The sequence below is a fragment of the Lepisosteus platostomus genome, chromosome 10 (assembly GCF_059453375.1).
Source record: "Lepisosteus platostomus isolate fLepPlt1 chromosome 10, fLepPlt1.hap1, whole genome shotgun sequence".
In the NCBI taxonomy this organism is placed as follows: domain Eukaryota; kingdom Metazoa; phylum Chordata; class Actinopteri; order Semionotiformes; family Lepisosteidae; genus Lepisosteus; species Lepisosteus platostomus.
Genome location: NC_142620.1, coordinates 12,877,810 through 12,893,284, shown reverse-complemented (window position 1 = coordinate 12,893,284; position 15,475 = coordinate 12,877,810). Strand labels below are relative to the sequence as shown.

At 41.6% G+C, this 15,475-nt stretch overlaps 2 protein-coding genes across 10 annotated transcripts in view; both read left to right on the top strand.

Annotated features, from left to right (window-relative positions):
- Positions 1 to 5,041, top strand: part of trim9 (tripartite motif containing 9) — a 43,619-nt gene extending 38,578 nt beyond the window's left edge. For all 9 annotated transcript variants that reach the window (XM_088648290.1, XM_088648288.1, XM_088648289.1 and 6 more), the window contains one exon: positions 207 to 5,041. In XM_088648290.1, coding sequence (XP_088504416.1) covers positions 207 to 284 — 78 coding nt within the window. In that variant the 3' untranslated portion in view covers positions 285 to 5,041. The remainder of the gene's footprint in view (positions 1 to 206) is intronic.
- An 884-nt stretch (positions 5,042 to 5,925) lies between these two features.
- Positions 5,926 to 15,474, top strand: pygl (phosphorylase, glycogen, liver). The gene is made up of 20 exons (XM_088648281.1): positions 5,926 to 6,284; positions 7,649 to 7,750; positions 8,261 to 8,339; positions 8,641 to 8,744; positions 9,324 to 9,455; positions 9,534 to 9,645; positions 10,494 to 10,576; positions 10,746 to 10,886; positions 10,966 to 11,058; positions 11,140 to 11,286; positions 12,368 to 12,531; positions 12,639 to 12,753; positions 12,938 to 13,039; positions 13,212 to 13,359; positions 13,606 to 13,664; positions 13,745 to 13,886; positions 13,995 to 14,202; positions 14,331 to 14,465; positions 14,562 to 14,628; positions 14,759 to 15,474. Exons 1-20 carry the CDS (start codon positions 6,042 to 6,044, stop codon positions 14,951 to 14,953), a joined length of 2,571 nt encoding a protein of 856 aa, XP_088504407.1. The 5' UTR covers positions 5,926 to 6,041; the 3' UTR covers positions 14,954 to 15,474.
- Position 15,475: the final 1 nt, after the last annotated feature.

The following is a 15,475-nucleotide window of genomic DNA, read 5'->3' as shown; positions in this document are numbered from 1 at the left end:
AATTTTATTTCTATTTCAAATGAAAACAATGTCTGCATACGTCAGGTTTCAGAGGTCTGTTTTATACTGCAGGTTCACAGCTCCCCCTCCTGTATGAGAAACCACATTACAGATAAAGTACAGGAAAAGGCTAAGGCTTTGCTTATCTAAGAAAGACGACTGTGTTACTTTGTTTTGTTTTAGCCCAGTTTACCTCTTTTTCTCAGGTGAGTCTACACACTGGATTAGCTATCCCAGATTTCTACACCCCAGGGCAACCAGAGCATCCCAGCTCAGTTTGTTAATGGAAGAGCGGCACCAGTGTGGACCAGGGACTGGTCTCTGTGTTCTCTTCGGCTGCATCCCTACTCCACACTTGTCCTCCATTACACTTGGAGGTTGGTCCGATCTCACACCTGTGAGCACCCTGGAGTCGGTCCCAAGGGAAGACACAACACAGAGCATCCCCCGGAAAGAAAGAGGTCTTAAATTACAGCTGATCATGGGACATGTTTGCTGCTGCTTTCTGCAAAGCCAGATATATAGTTTTATGTCATCTCCAGGCTGAAGACATGTTGTTCCAGCAACATCTGTAAAGAGCCTGTTTTTCAACTGGAAATGTTTCAGTTTTGCATACAGAACTGTAATGTATAACAGCTGTTTAGGATTTTTTGTTTAAAATTGCAGCAAGTAAACCTAAAATCTGCGGGTGCCAAGTCAGGTGACCAGCTGTTTTTTCCCCCTCTGTTGTTGAAATTTGGCTTTCTGCTGACAAGCCAAAACCCTGCTATCCTTACTATCTCTGTATCTGGGCTAATAGGGGTGTACACAAAACCTGGGGAACTGTACTAAGGGACAGCTTTGCACAGCTTGCTTCTATGAGTTACAATAATAGTCCTCTAGGTGGAGCAAGAATTCAGAATTTAAATATGGAGATGGGATAAAATGTGCATATTGTCACCGGAAGTGAAAGAATTGAGTATTTGCACATCTCTATTTGACATCACTCTTTTTTAACACTATAGATGGACAGATTTTAAGTCAATTGTTTCTTATTTTGTTATCTGCAAGCTTATCATCCCTTAATGTTTTATGCTCTGGTGTGGCCTAAACTTACAGCCCTTTGATGACCAAACCTTTATCTCCTCACTCTGTCTCTCTTTCTACTTCAGAACTCAAAATCCTGCCATCTCCTATCAGTCTGAGATAGCTTATCAGTGACCTACAGCCAGGGGGAATGCACTAAGCAAAGAGCTCGACACTTGCATTGGTCCAGAAAATACAGTGACCAAATGGCAAAACGGTGTGCTCTTGGACAAAAGCCTGGCACTGTGGTATGTCTGAGGCTAGCTGACATTAGTGTGTGATGATCCCTGGAGCAAACAGTTGAATCGTGGGGGGCATTTTTGGCATGCCAGGTGTTTTCTGTTGGTAGCTTGTTACCTTTTAATGTCTACTACTGCAAAGGTGCAATTCAGCCAGAAACCAGCCTTCAGTCTTTACTACAACACAACAGCCTTTACTCGTGATGAGGAAATATCGCATTGATATTGCAGCATCTCCGTAATGCACAGGATCCATCGATTTCTTTAACTGCTGTGCAGCTTTTGCACAAGGTTCATAAGGTGCTACGGCAGCTGGCTAAAAAACAACAGTTATCTAGGTGATTGAGTTTTGGTAGTCTCTCAGTTTTGTATTGCTTATCATTATATACTGTATATATACCTCTTAGTGTCTTGATCATCATGGTTGTTGTTTTCTACTAGATTCTACTAGATTTCTTCATACCTTAACTAAAGCCAAATTTACATAATGGGCATATACAGGAAGGTCTGATTGTGTAAACATCCTGTGGTAAGAATTCAGTGGATGTCATTCTAGACTATTATTATATTAACTCGAATTGCTAAAGCAATTTGTAAGTCATTGGCCTGTAGTCAGGTCTAGGGAATAAATTCTGAGTGTGTATGAGTTTGCACATTTCATATATCTGGGTTTAGGTTTTCACATTAGGTTTTAGTTCTCTGAAAATTACTCAGACTTCTTTCAGTAGAAGTAATGAATCATAAATATATTGCTTGTGCTCCTGAGTAGGAGGTAGGAATGGACATCAGCGGTACCAGCCACTGGATGAGGATGTTGCCAAGATTCTTCAGATCTCATCAGCCAGCACTAAGAATCAATTCCAAAAGTCTAGCCTTCACAATTCGCAATGATTTACTTGTAGCGACCAAAATTCCTCACCTCAGGAAATGAGTCTGCTCACAATGTGCAAGGGTGCTTATGAATACTCAGATATTTGGTTTTTTTTCCCTGGAGGGAATGAAAGTATGCCTACAGTAACTGGACAAATTCAGCACGATGGTTTTCAACAGCTTATAATACTATATTTATGAAGGTGCTGTACAAAACAAAAAAATACTTACTGGGAGTGCCTTTCTAATGATTCTTTAAATCTGTTGGCAGTTGTCTGCTGGTGCCGTGCAAATATTTTTTGCAAAACACAAAGTTCGCAGGACATGCCAGTGTGACAGGATTCAGCATTGGTTGCTTATCATTTAGACTGAGAAACCTATTTACTGCTGGTCCTTGACACTGAGGAGGAACTGGGCTTTCATTCCAGATTGCTTAGTCATTCCTCTGTAGCACAGGTCTCAGTAGATTGTGTTCAGTTGGGGTTGAAGGAAAAGTCGATTTTGCCATACCCAGTTGTTATAATGCAAACCAATGTGCCATCCCTAATCTGCTGGTGGAGCTTAATGGAAAATAGTCAGAGAATGAAAATGTATGTATAGTTTTCTGTGTTCTTCAGACCATGACATTGGCATAAATCAGCCATGGTTAGTTCAAGGACAACAATCCTGTATGTGTTGTATTATCATTGTGAAGGAAGGATTAATTAAGTAATTTAGCAAGCTATTGGAATGAAAGACGGCTAATATGTTTTATATAAATTAGATCCTACTGCTGATTGGAAATGTCGTTCATGTAATTACTCATTGGGCAAAAGTGCATGAAAATAAGCACTCCTGACATCCCTGAAAGTTCTCAAAGCACAAATAGTGCTGACAAATCAGAAAGGAACATAGCTTTTTTGTTTTTTTGGTAAGAAGCATTAGTTGAACATTATTCTCCCTACAGTATTCGGCCAATCACCAATACTTTCACACCTGAGGCCAAACATTTGCTAGAAAATGAACAACATAATGAAGAACATTGAACGAGTGCAGAACTACCCTCAAATATCTTCATAATTACAAAAGAGGATTCATTTTCCTCTCCGTTGCTAGTCTCCAATGGAAAACTGTTAGACAAATTGGTGAAACACCATCTTCACATTAACAAGAGTGGAACCATATTCTGCTTGTGTGCAGTAATTCTTGAGGTTTCTGTATGGATAGACTGAATCTAATGCGGCTGTTCACAGCACGAATGAAATTCTCAAGTCTTTATTGCTCCAGCAACTGCTTGTACAAGCTGCAATGAAAAGTATGATTGGGCTTGAACAATCTACATTATTATCCCTCTGAAAACTAAGTGGAAATATCAACAAAAGCAAGATGTTATGGTTCAATGGATGGATGACATTAATTGTGACAGGAGGGTTTCACTGTGCTTTATGTGCAAGCCAGGAATTACACACTGCAAGGATGACTCATGACTGTACCATAATGAATGCTTTCTGGCACAGATGGAAACAGAAAAATGGGGAAGTATGCCAGGAGCTCAAAAACAAGGATTAGTTGATGCCAGGAGCTTTTAAACAAGCCACTGCAGAGACATCCTGTCATTTCTCCCCCTAGAAAAAACATATATTTAGAAACGTGAATTCTACTTATGCGTTTTCCAAGTTAATACAATATCCTTATAACTGTTTACAGAGGTATAACATGGTTAAGGCAGAGTAAAGTTTAGTGAAGCACAGTGAAATGATTAAAGCATAGTAAAGCATGACAAAGCACAGTATATGCATGGTAAATTGCATATTTACTTATTGGAAGACGGAATCTACATTACCATCACAGTTCATGATTATTAAATGCTCTGTTGGTACGTTATTACATTACTCTTTAGAAGTATCGGTAACATTTAGTTCTAACTGATAAGCATATGTTGTGCTGCTTATATTTAACAAAGCTAGCATTTGCCCTCATATACTGGTGCCATATCTTCATTCCCCACAGACATGTTCCCTATGCTAGGTTCATTAACAGAACTAACATGGAAGTCCTCTGTTCTTTTTTGAGGGGTCTGAAAAATTAAAATTGGAAACTGCTTTTTAGTTAACAATCTTGCTTTGTAGATGCTTATATAGCAGGTTTTCATCTTTGTACAATAGCTCTTATCTTGATCCCTATTGTGACTTTTTAATGCTTCTGATTACCTGTCACACACCAAATATGTAATGTGTGTCTTAAGGCTTATGCCGAATTAATATGTTCATCAGATCTGGAAAGCAGTTAGTCATAATTTCAGCTTACTTTATACACTATATTCAAGATTGTCCTTAGAAGACAAACACAATCAATCAAGCATGGTGAATAGCTTACAAGGGACTTGATACCTAAAAGATGCGTATAACCATTTAATGCAATGAATAGAGAAGGATTATGTGGCCGCCATAGTACTTACTGACTCCATTTTTAAATGGATTTTGATTAACTAGATGGGTGCTATGCCAACTTGATTATCAAGTCCCACAATTTTTTCTTCTGCGATCTCATTTCTAGTTTTAAAAGGGAACCAGTGTTATTGCTGGACAGTAAGATGTGGTTCCTTATTTGTGGGATGTGTGTGGCAGTGCCCACGTTCCTGCCATTAGTGTTATTTTCACAGTGACAATGACCATGTGTTCTAGTTAAGCCTACTGTCCCGCTGGTGATGTTAATAGAATGTACTGTAACTCTTTGCCACCTCGTACCACTGTTTGTTTTTTTTATTTGCCTATTAGTGTGGTTATTATTGTCAATGTTGTTATTATTGCTATCTGATTATTATTGTTGCTGTTGAAAGGCCATTTTTTCTGTTCCAATGAATATTTAATAAATTAATTACAAATGCTTTAAGTTTCCTTGGTGTCCTTTGTTGTTCGTGTTGTCTGGCCTGCGATAGAAGGCTACCTTGACACAAACTGGAGTGAACTCCACGGAATATTTGTAGGTGCCTCTACAATAGGTGCTATAGAGACAGGGGCCGATGGTTCGTGTGAACACTTGACGGTGTTCGTCCACATCTGCAGGCAGATTTCTCTTTGCCACACTGAATGTCCACCCCGATGGCTTGCGCCATCCAGGAGACACGTGAATCGGCTTCTGTTGAAATGGGTATCAACCTCTGAACACTTAACAATGGGCCACCTGTACAAACAGCCCCTCCCCGTTGGGCAGGTGCTTTCAAGGCACTGTACATCTGTCTCACAAATCTGTTGTTGTGGCAGAGCTGTCGGCAAATATGATTCTTCCTTGGGTCTGCACCTCTTATTGTAGCTACAGTGTAAGTGATTTAGGTAGAATCCAAGTGATTGGATTTACTGTAGTCTATCCACATCTCACGAATTTGCTTAAGAATCTCTCTATATATGGTACAATGTATATGTAGGGAGTTGTGAAACCTGTCTGAAGCAGATCTGCCTGATGATGATCATTGACATGATATTTTTGAGAGCTGAAATCACTCTAGTATGTGTTCAAATGATCATTATCTGCTTTGGCAGAATAAGTTTTAAACGGTACGAAATCTAAGGAATCTCAATTTTTGTTACACTAATATAAATACCTAATGTGTAATCTAAGTTGTCGGAACCTTTGCTAATGGAGGGAGAAGCTTACTCGTGATGAATAACTGACCAGTTCTTCTTCCCTTTAAATGAACAGCCCGCTGTGTCAGTTGCGACTGTTGAACACTCCCTCTTGCGGACCGGAGCTGCTCCACCTACAGTATCTTCAGTCGCCAATGGAGGGAAGAGGAGGAGACTTGTTGGGCGTCTAATTACATCTATATAAAGTTCATTTGTTGTTTAGTTTGTTTAGCAGGCAAGCAGGGAAGTGCGCTAGACGGTTAGAATGGCGACCCCGTTGACAGACCAAGAGAAGAGAAAGCAGATCAGTATTAGGGGGATTGTTGGCGTAGAAAATGTTTCTGAGGTGAAAAAAGGCTTTAACCGTCACCTGCACTTCACCCTAGTGAAAGACAGGAATGTGGCGACGCAGCGTGATTACTTTTTTGCTCTTGCACACACGGTGCGAGATCATCTGGTTGGGAGATGGATCCGAACACAGCAGTTCTACTATGAAGCCGACCCAAAGGTGAATGTTGCGGGGCTACTCCGCTTTCCGCTAATCATGTTTGTTTACAGTGTTGCACACCCTAAAAATAAGTGCGTGAAAATATGTTCATGCAGATGGGTTTATACCGCTGGGCACGCCTATTAACTTTCCATTTTCCTCCTCCTCAACACCATTCTGTAGGAGGTTACTCGACACGTAGACTCTGCGAAAGTTTGCAGGACTGGAGATACAAAAACTGTATTGATACCGTACAATTGTACGGTATCGCAAAACGTTGCCAGAAAGTTAATGCATCTTCAGATTGCGGTCTGTGCATTTGCAGTCCTGCATAAATGGTTGTCAACTCTTAAAATCCTTCATAGAGGAAAATAATGGGAACTCCTAAAGTAGTATTTGAGTTATAGTATAAAACTAGTAAGTACTAAGACTACATAGACATTAAAACTTTCTTGCAGTATTCATGTAAACGATTTGCTGCGATCAGGACTCGTCATGAAAGCGATTGTCCCGCTAACTTTGACTCGGTGAAGCCGTTCAGCCGAACTGGCACACGCTTTATCTGTTTGATTGTGTCGGCTTGCACCGAGATTAAGCAGATTCACTTTCATCTGAAAGCTGAGAATGTGAGTGCAACACTGCTGCAATTGAGGAGTGGGAGTGTTGTAGAGGCGAGCATTTGACGGTTGCGTGAAATCGTTTGTGTCCGTCAGTCCTTCGTGCTTTCTCACTGTTCACTTCCTTTTCATGGAGTTCCGCCTTTTTAAACGTTTATAAGAAATATAAATATATTGTAACGCATACGGCCTCCATATATTATGCAGTCTGAGGGTGTTTAAAGGCCTGGTCTTGGGCAGAATACTCTGTAGTTGTTTCCTGGTTCGGTAACTCAAGAAATGAAATGTAGGTTTTGTATCAAGCTTTCTTCTCCAGCGCTGTGAACTTGTGAACTCCTAGCTAGCTTCATTTGTGGGAACAAACTTGCATTATAATACTACTCTCTTATTGGTCACCTGTGAGCTGTGGAGCCACAATAAAGCTTTTCTTGCATTTTTGGTTATAACCCTAATTATTGTTTAGTTTCCGCTTTCCGTCTTGGATGTGATGTACATGTAAAATATTTTCTTCCTGTATGTTCAGAACATGTGTCAACAGCCTGGTTTAAACAGCCGCATTCTGACGTGCTGGGCAACAGTTGCTCAATGAAATGGAAACATACAAAGTTGTCTACTTACGTTCTGTCCTTTTTCTCAAATTTAAATTGTAAAGTCTGTTCCTCAACCTCCACTAGTAAGTGCTCTGCAACAGGACTATTCATCTGATATCTTTTTACTACGGAAGGTTGTCATTTCTAACTGGGGAATTTACTGCATCTCTTCTGCCAGAGGGTGTACTATCTCTCCCTGGAGTTCTATATGGGTCGAACCCTGGAGAACACCATGATCAACCTGGGGCTGCAGAATGCCTGCGATGAGGCCATCTACCAGGTGAGGTAGTTTCTGGCTACAACAGTTCTGCACTGTGGTTGTCCCTTGTTTGATGTTGCTTTGTCAAGTCCTGTGTGTTACACTTCAGTCCATGTAAATAACTTTTTTTTTATTTCCACGTCACCTTTCCATTATAGACACTCCCCTATATAAACCCAACTTTAATCTGTTGCCTGGGTTCAAAAGCCTTTCTTCTCGTACAAGGTCTGTTTAACTCACATGCAAGCAAAACAAACACTGGTGGGTTTACAGTTAACTTTTGAAACCTAAAATCAACTTTCTGGAGTGGTTACTCTTTTTACTGGGGAACAATTAGTCTTGCATTTCTAATAACAGAAATGAGCAGAAAACCCTACTCCTGTATCCAAGTTCAAATCAGGTCAAGTGTTTTAAATAGTAGCATGAGGGTTTTGGAAAAATCTCTTCACTGAGTGGTTATGTTGATGGACTTGATCCAGTATGAAAAAACAACTGGCCAATAGTGTTTCTTGGCCTTTTCTTGGTTCTTAGCTGGGTTTGGATATAGAAGACCTGGAGGAGATGGAAGAAGATGCTGGGCTTGGGAATGGAGGTTTGGGCAGACTTGCAGGTAATTGTTGACTAAGGAAGACACCTGCAGTAGTTTGTGTTTTTGAAAGGAATTCATAAGCACACACTTTTGTCTGACTCCTCCCAGGTTGCTAGAGGAAATGCTGTGTATTGTGAAGCGAATGTAGATTATTGCTGTTAGGGGAAAAATGTCAGAGGTTTAAGTTTCCCCACTGCATGTATGAACTGGAACACTACTATAATATGGGTTTCAGGTTGTGTAACTCTTCTTGTGAATCCGTGCCATGCAGGAGACTTTGCTTTCACTTGCAGTCATAAACCATGTCTTTTTTTTCCCCCAGCATGCTTCCTTGACTCGATGGCTACCCTTGGCCTTGCCGCATATGGATATGGCATTCGATACGAGTACGGCATCTTCAATCAGAAAATCCGCGAGGGCTGGCAGGTAAACGTACAGCCGGGATGTTTCCTGACTTGTGGGTTCTCTCGGTTGTGCCTCTTGACATTTCCCCAAAGAGCAGCTTTAGAAGTGCTTTCACACAAGTGAGGACTCGAGGCTACATTGAGAAAGGGGCAAAATGCGGGTCAGTGGGCTGCTGTGTATGGGGAATTATTAATGGGAAAGACCTACAGTCCGCCAAAGAGATTTGCCAGGCTGGGTTGCACCACTGGCTTCCCCTGAACGTGAACAGCAGTGAAACAAACACTGTGGTCTCTTGCCAGATAAGCGCTGGCACTCTGATTTCATGTGCTTAAACGGTTGTGTGTTTGCAATGTAAACTTGTACTTTTGAACGGAATTGCTCTGCAGATTACTCATTTACTTCACAGCCAAAACTTCCAATCTAAGGTTTGTCCTTAGTCCTGTGCAGGTGGAGCTCTTGTACCCTGCCTGTATAAAGTCTTTGTAAAGAAGAGAAAGTCACTGGTGGGCTAGAGTACCCACACTTTGGGCTGTGCTCTTATTTCTCGCATGCCTGTGTTCCTCAAGTTAAGCTGAGGCTCCTTATTGAATGCTTGTGCAGGTGGAGGAGGCCGACGACTGGCTGAGACATGGCAACCCCTGGGAGAAAGCCCGCCCGGAGTACATGCTGCCTGTTCATTTTTATGGCCGTGTGGAACAAACCAGGGAAGGCTCCAAATGGGTTGATACACAGGTACTGTAGGTAGCGAGAGCTTTTTATGAGGCTCTTCGGGATGTTTGGTGTAATTACACCTGATCTGTAACCCCCTAGGTGGTCCTGGCAATGCCTTATGACACCCCGATTCCGGGGTACATGAACAACACTGTCAACACCATGAGGCTGTGGTCTGCTCGTGCACCCAATGACTTCAACCTGCGGGACTGTAAGTTGCCTCTCCTGATTAAATTTGGCTCTACATGATTACTCTTCCATTGTTAATATCTGGTTGGCCATATTTTGCATAATACACTTTCAATTTGGAATAGTCTACAATTAATTCACTGGTCCAGTTACGTCCGAATGAATACGAGAAATTAAATATGTAGAGTATTTAGTGTAACTCTCCTAGCTGAATGGCAACCCCCCCCAAAACACGCATACTATCATGAGGATTAAATGAGGGAGTTTGCTGCAAGAGTGTAGATGTGCGGGGGGTGAAGGGAAGACCTGGGTATGAGACTGTTTTGCGTTGGGGAGCAGAAGAGATGATACACAGGTACTGTGGGTACCTGAATGTTGCTTAACTCCATTAAGCTTGGCTCACTGGAATGTCAGTTTCTGATGATGGGGATAAGGACTCGTGCATACACTCCTCCACCTCAGCCACTGCCTGTGTGCTGTGGCATGCTGTGAGCTCCGGGCCCAGAAGAGGTGGCTGCTAGGATGTGTTTGGTTTGATGAATGATGCGTCCCTCACTGCCTATATCCAAATTTGCAGTGCCTGGGTAACTGAGTGACAAGTTGGATACCCTGACAGTGTTCCACTGCTGCATGGGGAATGCTGGACACAGCTGACTCATGACCTAGCCCAGCCTCTGACCAGCATTGTCTTCACTACAAGGGCCAGCCTGTATAAGCACCTCTACTTGTCTGAGATATGTCGGTGCCCACTACTGTGTTCATGGGCTTTGGGTTGCTCTTACTTCAATGTCATTTTGATTTATAAGCAATGCTTGGAGCCAGATAGAGGGAATTAAGATTATAATTTATAAATAATTCTTCTTTGTGCAGTTAATATTGGAGACTACATTCAGGCTGTACTGAACAGGAATCTGGCTGAAAACATCACCAGAGTGCTCTATCCTAATGATAATGTAAGTCTTTCCTGATTTTAGATTATTAAAGGGGCTCTGATTTTCTTTTCCTTTCTCGGGAAAGTTTTTTTTTTTACGACAAAATCCAAGTTGTAAGAGGTGAGCTTAATGTGGGTTATCGCTGGAATTCCTAGGCAAGCTCCAATCTTGAGACCTGTCTCTGTCTTAGTTCTTTGAAGGGAAGGAGCTACGTTTGAAGCAGGAGTATTTCGTGGTTGCTGCAACCCTGCAGGACATCATTCGTCGTTTTAAAGCCTGTAAGAAGGTGTCGCCGGGAGCATCCACCTCCTTTGACACCTTTCCCGATAAGGTATGTCCCCCACCCATTCGAATGCATTTACTGTAAGGGTCATGGAAAGCTCTACTCCTGACTATTCTACTCCCATCAGGTGGCAATCCAGCTGAACGACACGCATCCAGCAATGGCTATCCCTGAGCTCATGAGGATCCTGGTGGACATTGAAAAATTGCCTTGGGATAAGGTTGGAGGATCATTTAATTCAAGATGTCCATTGTTCTCTAATCCAGTCACATTTTGATTAACCTTGCATGCCCATCTCCAGGCCTGGGACATCACCAAGAAGACCTTTGCCTACACCAACCACACAGTGCTGCCTGAAGCTCTAGAACGCTGGCCAGTGCACCTGATGGAGAACCTACTCCCTCGGCACCTGCAGATCATCTATGAAATTAACCAGAAGCACCTGGATGTGAGTATTGGCTGCTCACATGGTGCAGCTGTAGTCTACATTAATGCTTGCTGTCAAGCTTTCAGGAAAGCCGTGAAGTGTTTGCATATCAAAAGAAATTTGCAGTGCTTGTGAAAACGTTTTTTGCAGCACCTTAGACAAGTTTATTTATCAATTGAGTGTAACTCCTGTAAATATTTTAATGATACTTAATGTAATATATACATAAATGGGAAAAAATGATATCTGAAGTTGTGATGTTTTATCTCATACATTATTAAATTGCACATTCCACGAGTTCAGGACTAAATAGGGATTGTTTTGATCAGGGAAGGTGATTCAAGTTTGTCTGTAGGTCCACAAGCCAAGTATACACAGCCTGATGGTGATTTTGACACTGTCTGCTGATTTGAGATTCATATACACCCAACTAAAGAATATTAAGTACCTTTTTGTATTTATTAGGATGCTCAAAATAATGCAGTTTGGAAATGTGAATTCCTCATGCAATGTTAAACTATTTTGAAATGCAAACGTGCATACTTTGATATTAAGAAAAATTACTTTCTCATTTTCAAAAAATAGAAAGTAGTGATAATGGAGTACCAAAATGTACATCTAACTAGATGGACTGTAGTAGATGTTTTTCCTTTCACATGGTTTGCTCAACCACTGAACCAACTATAGTGTCATGGCCATGATCATGGTGTTTCCTGAAAGGACCACACTACAAGAATCTAGACCTCTGAAATGGTATGTTTCATTTCTGAATAGTTTAAAATTGCCCTGCTGGATGCAAGTGTTTGGAAAAGTGCTTAAATGATTTACAGACCCTGAGATGTAATTAAAGTATTAGCCTATTTATAGGTACCCTTTAAGGTCAAACTGCAAAACCCATTGCATTCAGCTATCAAATGACTGAAGTGTAGTTTTATAGAGTGATAAGACGAGTATAGACGACTCCATTTCTGCAGGAGTCTTTAATTTTTAGATTCCCTGCTGAACTGGTCTCCCAAAGCTGCTATCCTAATTTTGAAAATGGGGACTTGAATGACTTGGTGCATAGTGAGCTCTGACTTGTCTCTTTGGTTCTTGCACACAGAAAATGGCGGCGCTGTTTCCTGGTGACATGGACCGGATCCGCAGGATGTCTCTGATTGAAGAAGACGGAGGGAAGAAAATCAACATGGCCCACTTGTGCATTGTTGGGTCTCATGCAGTCAATGGAGTTGCCCAAATCCATTCCAACATAATTAAGAAGGACGTGTAAGAGTTAAACACTATTATGGTTTTTGGCCATTCTTATGAAGAAGGATGCTTTGCCTTCCTATCTATTGAAAGAGGAGCCATCCATATTTATTGTCTCAATTTAGGTTCCGTGACTTCAGCGAGCTGGAGCCTGATAAGTTCCAGAACAAAACTAATGGAATAACTCCAAGACGCTGGCTACTGCTCTGCAATGCCGGGCTGGCAGAGCTCATTGCCGAGGTACTCTAATCAAGTGTCCTTTACAAGGCATGGAGAAAATGTATCTAGTCAAACTATGTACAAAATCTGTATATAGTTTATTTGCCTAGATCTTCAATGAGTTCTTAACTGTCACTATTACAGCTGTACTAGGAATGGTCTTGCGTTAACATCTGTAATTGATAACCTTCTCATTCTTTTGCAGACTATTGGTGAGGATTATGTGAAAGACCTCAGCCAGTTAAAGAAGCTCATTAACTTTGTGGACAATGATAATTTTATTCGAGATGTTGCCAAAGTCAAGCAGGTAGGATCACTGCAGAATGTCCAATACAAGCATGATTCCCCATGTTCAGATTCCACTTGTGCAAAATGAGCCAAGGTTGTGGCTCATACAGCAGTGCTGCATTTTAAGTACAGTAAGCACTGATTTCATAATCATTGACCCCTGTTTCTGTGTGGTCTTGATGCTTCCCCAGGACAACAAGGTAAAGTTTGCCCAGTATCTGGAGAAGGAATACAAGGTGAAGATAAATGCTTCTTCCATGTTTGATGTCCATGTGAAGAGAATCCATGAGTACAAGCGGCAGCTCCTCAACTGCCTGCACATTATCACCATGTACAACCGTAAGTTTACAATAGCCAGGAAACTTTCAGATTGTGCAATGGAATTCTTATGCATTCTAGTCATTAATGTAGGGTGCAGCACACATTATATTAATGATTCTTAGAGGTTAAAATGTATATTTCCCATGTAATTTAAATTTACATAAACCAACACTAAACTATCCAGCTCCTAGTGCTGGCTAATATAACATCTCCTTTCACAGCAGTTGGATGCAAGAGGTTTCATGCATTTTTCCTACCCTATAGGAATAAAGAAGGACCCAACCGCTCCATTTGTACCACGAACAGTGATTATTGGTGGTAAAGTAAGTTACTTTTTTTTACAAAAGTAAGGAAATGCTATCCAGTTGGCGGTCTTTGACCTTCCCATTCACCTCTCAAACAGGCAGCTCCAGGATATCACATGGCGAAAACGATTATCAAACTCATCACTTCTGTAGGAGAGGTTGTGAACAGTGACCCAGCGGTTGGAAACAAGCTGAAAGTCATCTTTCTGGAGAACTACAGAGTTTCTCTTGCCGAAAAAGGTAAACGCCCACCTTATGGGGACAGCTTCCTCCCTCACGAACACTTACAAGCTCTGTGAGGCTTGCCAAGCGAACGATTCTGCATAGTGCAGTCTGTTCTTTTTGCAGTGATCCCTGCTACAGATCTGTCTGAGCAGATCTCCACCGCAGGCACTGAGGCTTCCGGCACAGGAAACATGAAGTTCATGCTGAATGGGGCTTTGACCATCGGGACCATGGACGGAGCCAATGTGGAAATGGCAGAGGAAGCTGGCGAGGAGAACCTTTTCATTTTCGGGATGCGGGTGGAGGATGTCGCCGAGCTTGATAAGAAGGGGTATGAGCTCTCGCAGAAATGGTTTAGCCGGGAGAGGCCTACTTTTCCCTCATATCTAACGAGTGTGACAGGAGCCTCTTGCGTGGCTACACTTATGGTGGAGTAACTATTTATTTCTTCTCCCTCAGCTATGATGCCAGAGAATACTATAATGAGTTGCCTGAACTGAAGCACGTTATAGACCAGATCAAGAGTGGATTCTTCTCCCCCAAGCAGCCAGACCTCTTCAATGATGTCATCAACATGCTTTTCAACCATGACAGGTGAGCAGTCTACAAGGGTAGTTGTCTTGACCATGGAGGTTGACCAAGCTGCCAGTTCTTTAACTGTTGAATCCTTGTACAATCAATCCCCTACAGGTTTAAGGTCTTTGCAGACTATGAAGCTTATGTAAAATGCCAAGAGAGGGTCAGCAAGCTGTACAAAGTAAGTAAACCTAATTCTTATAGATTTTCAATTGAAAACCTCTTGTTTGATGGTTAAAGTGATCAAACTAATGCTGAATTACTCCCAACATTTTATACACTGATTTTCTATTGATGCTGCCACCTCCTAGAACCCAAAAGAGTGGACTAAGATGGTGATCAAAAACATTGCTGCCTCTGGGAAGTTCTCCAGCGACAGGACAATCAAGGAGTATGCCCAGGAGATCTGGGGAGTGGCCCCCACAGACTTGAAGATCCCACCACCAAACGAGCCACGAGAGGCTATCGAGGAGACGGCCAAGGCGGTAAAGCCAAAAAAGGTGTAATGTCTCTTGGGCAGAGCTAAAGCAGGCAAGGATGTGCTCGCAAAACTTAATCATTAGTGCCATTCTTATGTAAGCTTTTGGCCAGGCTTTTCAGTTAAGGTTTTGGCATGAGGGCCAGTTCTAGAGCTGTTAATTGTGCAATCTATACAAGGAAGTTGGCAATTGGGTCTTGATCCTGAAAGCCTTGTTATACAATCTTCCCTTTGTCAGTGTTGCCTTGTGTAAATGCATCATCTTAGCACTTAGTAACGCAAACTCCAATGTTTAGATACCTGGACTGTCCGAAGTTATCCAGATTAATTTGTTGCTGTAATCTTTACCTTTTGTCTTGGGGCTGTAATCTAATAAACCTAAACAGATTTGCCTGATAATCTGATCATGTTTTGTAAGTATGAATCACGTTCAAACATGTCTTATTTTCACGATGATACCAGTGATGTATTAAAGGGGATAGTTTGAGAGCATTGTCTTCTCTCTCCTTGACATTCTGTATTGTTACGTCAATAAATGTTTGTCTGCAAC

What these genes read in the sequence shown, in the direction of transcription:
- pygl (XM_088648281.1), top strand. Translation starts at nt 6,042, where the DNA reads ATGGCGACCCCGTTGACAGACCAAGAGAAGAGAAAGCAGATCAGTATT. An exon ending in TTGACACCTTTCCCGATAAG is followed by an intron (nt 10,887 to 10,965) that starts GTATGTCCCCCA and finishes TACTCCCATCAG; the next exon opens with GTGGCAATCCAGCTGAACGA. An exon ending in AGTTTCTCTTGCCGAAAAAG is followed by an intron (nt 13,887 to 13,994) that starts GTAAACGCCCAC and finishes TTCTTTTTGCAG; the next exon opens with TGATCCCTGCTACAGATCTG.